General features: G+C 42.6%; 1 protein-coding gene across 1 annotated transcript in view; it reads right to left on the reverse strand.

Annotated features, from left to right (window-relative positions):
• Positions 1 to 2,474: 2,474 nt before the first annotated feature.
• POC1A (POC1 centriolar protein A) overlaps positions 2,475 to 5,359 on the reverse strand; it is a 122,880-nt gene continuing 119,995 nt past the window's right edge. The window contains exon 10 of the mRNA XM_006028262.3: positions 2,475 to 2,756. Within this exon, the coding sequence (XP_006028324.2) occupies positions 2,658 to 2,756 (99 nt within the window). The 3' untranslated portion in view covers positions 2,475 to 2,657. The remainder of the gene's footprint in view (positions 2,757 to 5,359) is intronic.

The raw sequence follows: 5,359 nt of genomic DNA on the forward strand, positions 1-5,359 counted from the left end.
TTCCCGTGGGCCGCACAGCTCTAAGCACAGCTCGGCGGCGGCGGCAGGAGGTTTTGGAGGCAGAGGCAGTCACTGCTAGTCAAATCACTGGCACGGTAATACATGATTTGAGGTATTTACTGAGTGCTGCCAGGAGCTGGCAAAGGAAAAAAAGAGCTCCCCAGGAGCCACGGTTCCGGAGCAGCTGCTCTGTAAAGCTCCAGAGCAGCTGCTCCGTAAAGCTAGAGCATCCCTGGAATGAAAAAAGGGAGAAAAGAGACCCGGATAAGGGGGAAGAGAGAAGTCCTGGAATCCCAGAGAACAGATGGGATGGCCACAGCAGCAATGAGCCAGCAGCCAGCTGGCTAAGAAGCTGTGAGGAGCTACAATAAACTGGGAGAAACTGGCTGGGTGAAGCACTGCCAGGAGCGCAGTGGGGACAACGGAGCTCCGCACCAAAGAAGGCGGCTGAGCTTCTACTGAAGCAAGTAAAACCTTTCCTTTTCCTTTCACCTGTTTGGGGGAATACACCAAGCCAGTGTCCATTAATGTCTGCAGACTCATGAATCAAGATACCTGACGCAGTTTGCCAGGTTAAAGGGGCAGGACACTATTGGACTTATATATATCCAGAGGAAAGTGAGCAGTCTAGAGATTCCAGCATGTCAGGGCTTTGTTCCATTTAGTTTGGATTGAGTTCCTTTATTTTTTTTTCCAAGAAAGAAAGGGTTTATCCCTAAAGAGACTGTACGATAGACTTACCTGAATCAGACAAAGCAGTATGGCAGTTCACGGGTAGTGGAGCCTGTCACTCCTTAGGCGAGGCCTGAGTGAACCTAAAACACAAAGAAAAGAAACTTAATAAATAAAAGAGAATTTCTGAAAAGAAAGGTCACTGTGAGTTTTAGTTTAATGAAAGTTGGCTGAATTTCTGAGAGGTACTAAAGAAAAGCTGGGTTAGATGGGAGGTTGGAGGTCCTGGAGAAACCAGTCCTAGATCTTGGGGTCAAGTGGTGTTTAAGCTTAACTCCTCCCAATAGAAAACTTCTTCCAACATCAAGATGTGGCAGGCGAGAGTCGGAATCCTCACTTAAGACATCCCCATAATGATTGTAATACATATGCTCTGGGTGGGGAAGTCTCCCATTAGCTCCATACTCTATTAAATTAACCAACCCCATGTTGCAGAGCACTAAGGTGTCTGTTCCTAGAAGAGCAGAAACTGCCTGGGGAAAGACCAAAGAGACAGGCAGAAGCCCAGGTGCAGGTTACCAGGGCAACAGGTTAGTGAGCAAATTAGCCTGTACCTGCACCTGGTCACCTGACCAGAAGGGGGCAGGGCTCTGGGCCCATATAAACCCCAGGCTGGAACTAGGGAAGGCAGTTCTCTGCCAGCGGCCAAGGTGGAAGGAGCCCTCTTAGAGGAAGTGAAGGGAAGAGGCCTAAGTTCTGCTCCTGGTAATGTTAAGGGGCAGAGTGCACCTTGTGCAGTTGAGTTATGGTATAGATTAGGGGCTTGCATTTTTTACTTTTGTTTATAACACTGGTGGTTTGGGTGAGGCTACTGGGGAAGGAGGAGGCCTCATTTGGGCCCACTACAGTGGAGGGACCCTGGCGTCAGAGAGGGCGCGGTATTTGGGGTGCACAAGCCCCAGTGCCAGAGAGGGCACGGTATTCAGGGTGCACAGGCCCCAGCGCCACAGAGGGCGCAGTATTTGGGGTGCACAGGCCCTGGTGCCACAGGGCGCAGTGTTTGGGGGGGGAACAGACCCCAGCACCAGTGTGGGCACAGAGACTGAGACAGGGCCACGGAGAGCCCTGTAATCACCTGAAGGCCGAGTGAAACCAAGGCCTCGGAGGGACGTTGTGTCAATACCATCTGCAAGGCTTGGGGTGTGGTAAAGGGGCGGTTTGGAGCCATGCATATAGCCCATAAGGCTGGGGTGTCCCAAGACATCCATTGTGAAATGGGACCCACAAGGGGTCCAGGAACCCACGGGGTTCAGAGGGTCTATCAGAACCATGTCAAAGGGGACTTGAAGGCAGCCTCCCTTTCTTTATAATTACATCAAGACATGGCGGGCGAAAATATAGGGTGCCCATTCGGTCGAATTGGCACGGTCGAGGGGCCTTAGGGGTAACACAGCCATCCTTAGGGACCCCATCCTGTGACACCCCACACCAACACAAATTCAAGTAATTCTTCCTGCATTGCTTCTGGAATCAGGAAGACTGCTTGCTAGTGTCAGTCTTCCAGAACACACAGACCCCAGCAGCCTACACATTGAGAGCAACAGCAAGCCAGATGCTGGCTGAGAACATTCCCCCATGCCTCAGAACAACATTCACAATTCCAGATTTTCACATTTTAGTTTTCTTTTTGAAAGATTTAACTCATCAGCAACTCTACAAAGTTGGGGAATCATATGCTGCACAAACAATACTTAGACTATCATAGCAGGTGGTGTACACAAAGGATCACAAATAATTTTGTATTTAGTAAAATAAAAAGAGGATTTTATTCTTAAAGTAATAAAATTGCATATTTTTACAGATACCAATAATTGTGCATTCCAAAAAATAGGAAATGTCCTATGTTAAATGCATTCACACAAAAAAAGTCAAACACAAATTTAAAAAACAAACAAACAATTTCAGCTTTACTGGCTACCGTTTAATTAATTCATTTTATTTTGAATGATCTTCTGCTGATTCTCAAGACACTCCTTCAGTTTGTCTTCTGTTAGCGTCAGTCTCTGTTCTAGAATGGAAACAGTCTGCAAATGAAAGAAATAAAAAGTGCTCATAAGAAAACTGTATGAAGATAAGTGTAAACTAATTGACTCACTCTTTATTTCAGCTGCTAAATATGTTTTTATCTCAAGCCATTCCAGGTCCACATTCCCAAGTCAGACTTCTCAGAAGGGTTCAACACTTAGGAACCTCTACTGCAGGTAAGGAGAGCTGTTGAGTTCTGAGCTCTATGGAAAATATGGCCTCAATGAATGTATGCCACAGCCATAGAAGTGTGTCCACATATTTTCTTTTCACTATGCCTGTCCCCTTCCTTTCAGGGGGTGCTATCCTTCTTTATATATAACCCCTTCCTCCTTTCTAAAATGTCAATTACTTGAGAACCTATGAAGAAGGCTATTACCTAAAGCATATAGAAGTTTGGAGTAACTATTCCCTTTTTTCAGCCTGTTATCTTGGATTTTACATCCTATTTCCCAAATCATTTCTTGTTTTCCGGATTTTTGGGAAGTTAGTTGAAAAATGAGTTACTGAATTATGAAATAAACATACAAACTTTTAATGACAGTAGGCAAAGAAAACCAATTAGTCAAAAACAGATACAACTCCAAAAACAATGAAAAATTGATTTACTTGGTAATTCTTACCTTGTATGTACGCCTACTATTTGATTAATACCTTATAAATGAAAGCTATATCTTTCTCATAAAGAACTTTGTCATTTGAACACTTAAGACAGACACAGTGTACACAGGAATCACAATTCACCACCCAGAAATACAACTCTGCTGAAAAACTATACTGAACATTTTTGAAGTAATCAAAAGTAGTCAGCAGGGTAAAATGATATTTCAAGGACTCCAGAACAGTCTGGTTCATTATACTTGATAATTTCAATATCAATACATTTAGGCTAAGTACAGACAGTCAAAAAGCCTGAGGCTGAATTGATACACTCCTCACAGACTGGTCTATGCTATGTAGATTGAACTAATAAGCAAGTGAACAGATATTCATTCCAGAAATGCAACCACATGCCTGCAGTGGTTCAGGCCAGAAGCCAGGGAACACTAGAGCATGCCTCCCTACTCACTTGGAGCAGACAGCTTGAGCCAAGGCTAGTGCACCCATTCTGCAAGGGGGGATTTGTGGGGGAGATGCAAATCATCCTGGAACACTGGGGTACTGAGAGTTAACTTTGAATCTGGAGAGGATCTGGGACAGAAGTTTAATGACCTGATTTAACTTAAATCAGTTAAGCCTGATACTATATCCATCTGGGTACATCTTAAACCAGTTTTGGCTATTTTGAAAAAGGTTTATGTGCACTGAACTTCTGTTGTATTACGGATTTGAACTGGTTTCTGATCACTGGTGTGTGTTTATGTGTAATTTCTGTACCTAGCCTTGGGGTTAAATCCTATTTTATTTCACATGCCTAAACAAACCATACACTACCACATAAGACTTGGATACATTCCAGTCGCCTAAAGCCGGTGGCTGGACCAGAACAAGAAGGAACCCCTTCAGACTCTGGGACTGGAGGCAGAGAACAGTGGAAGGTGGAGCCAATAAGAGACTTAAAATTCCTATTCAGAAGAAAGGAACTTTAAATAATTTGTCAATTTTTGATCAAGTTTTAGAGCCCTTATCATGAAATTGGTCAAGGTTTTATTGTGGGGCGTCCTGATCTGTCCACTCCTTCTCATAAGAGGGGAAAACCTTTTACAACAAAAATTTGACCCTCAGGAAAATGTCTGGATTTATCTGGCCCGGGAAATTTTAAATAGAACGGACTTCTGCTTAGCGGGAGGGATCAATGCTCACCTGGTTTTTACCTCATGCTTAATCGCAGTACCAACCCCTTTAAAAATTTTACAAAATTATACTATGCTGAAGAATGTAGAGAAGAAAAGTACATATCAGAATATATATAAGTGGGGGACTATTGTAAAAGAGAAGAATAGAGACATGTTTTCCGTACGGGTTCAGGCAACAGCTAATGCTTCTGAATGTTTCCTAATAGTTAATTGTACTAATAATTGCTTCAAATTGAACCAAGGTAGAAGAATCCTTTGTAACAAGACCAATCAAATATCCTATGTATACAATGTTCACCTGTCGTCTTATCTATCTTCAGACCTAAGGTGAATCAAATGATTTTACAAACGAAGAAAGCTGAGAATACTAGGTTTGTGTTGAAACAAATTGAGTGGAGCAATTATAATAAAAATAATTAAAAATGCTCCAGAGGGGGAAAATGTTAGGTTTGACCTAGAAACCACTACACATAGCCCAAGCAAAAGTCTCTGTTCTGTAACTAATGCTCAATTGCAATGATAAGGAGAAGACAGTCTTAGATAAAGGAGACTTGAAAACAAAAACAGAATTAGTGGAGTAGGGCAAAGAGCTGATTTAAATATTAAGATTCACACCCCTAGGTGGGGAGAAAGTATGCTAATGAAACATACATGTATGGAAATGAGATACATAGAGGAATCATGGTTTGTTGCTGTATCCAATGCTTACCTGTTTTTATATCTATCTTCAGGCCTAAGGTAAATCAAATGATTTTACAAACAAAGAAAGCTGATGATACTAGATTTGTGTTAAATCAAATTGAATG

This window comes from Alligator sinensis, unplaced genomic scaffold (assembly GCF_000455745.1).
Source record: "Alligator sinensis unplaced genomic scaffold, ASM45574v1 scaffold487_1, whole genome shotgun sequence".
NCBI classification, from domain to species: Eukaryota; Metazoa; Chordata; order Crocodylia; family Alligatoridae; genus Alligator; species Alligator sinensis.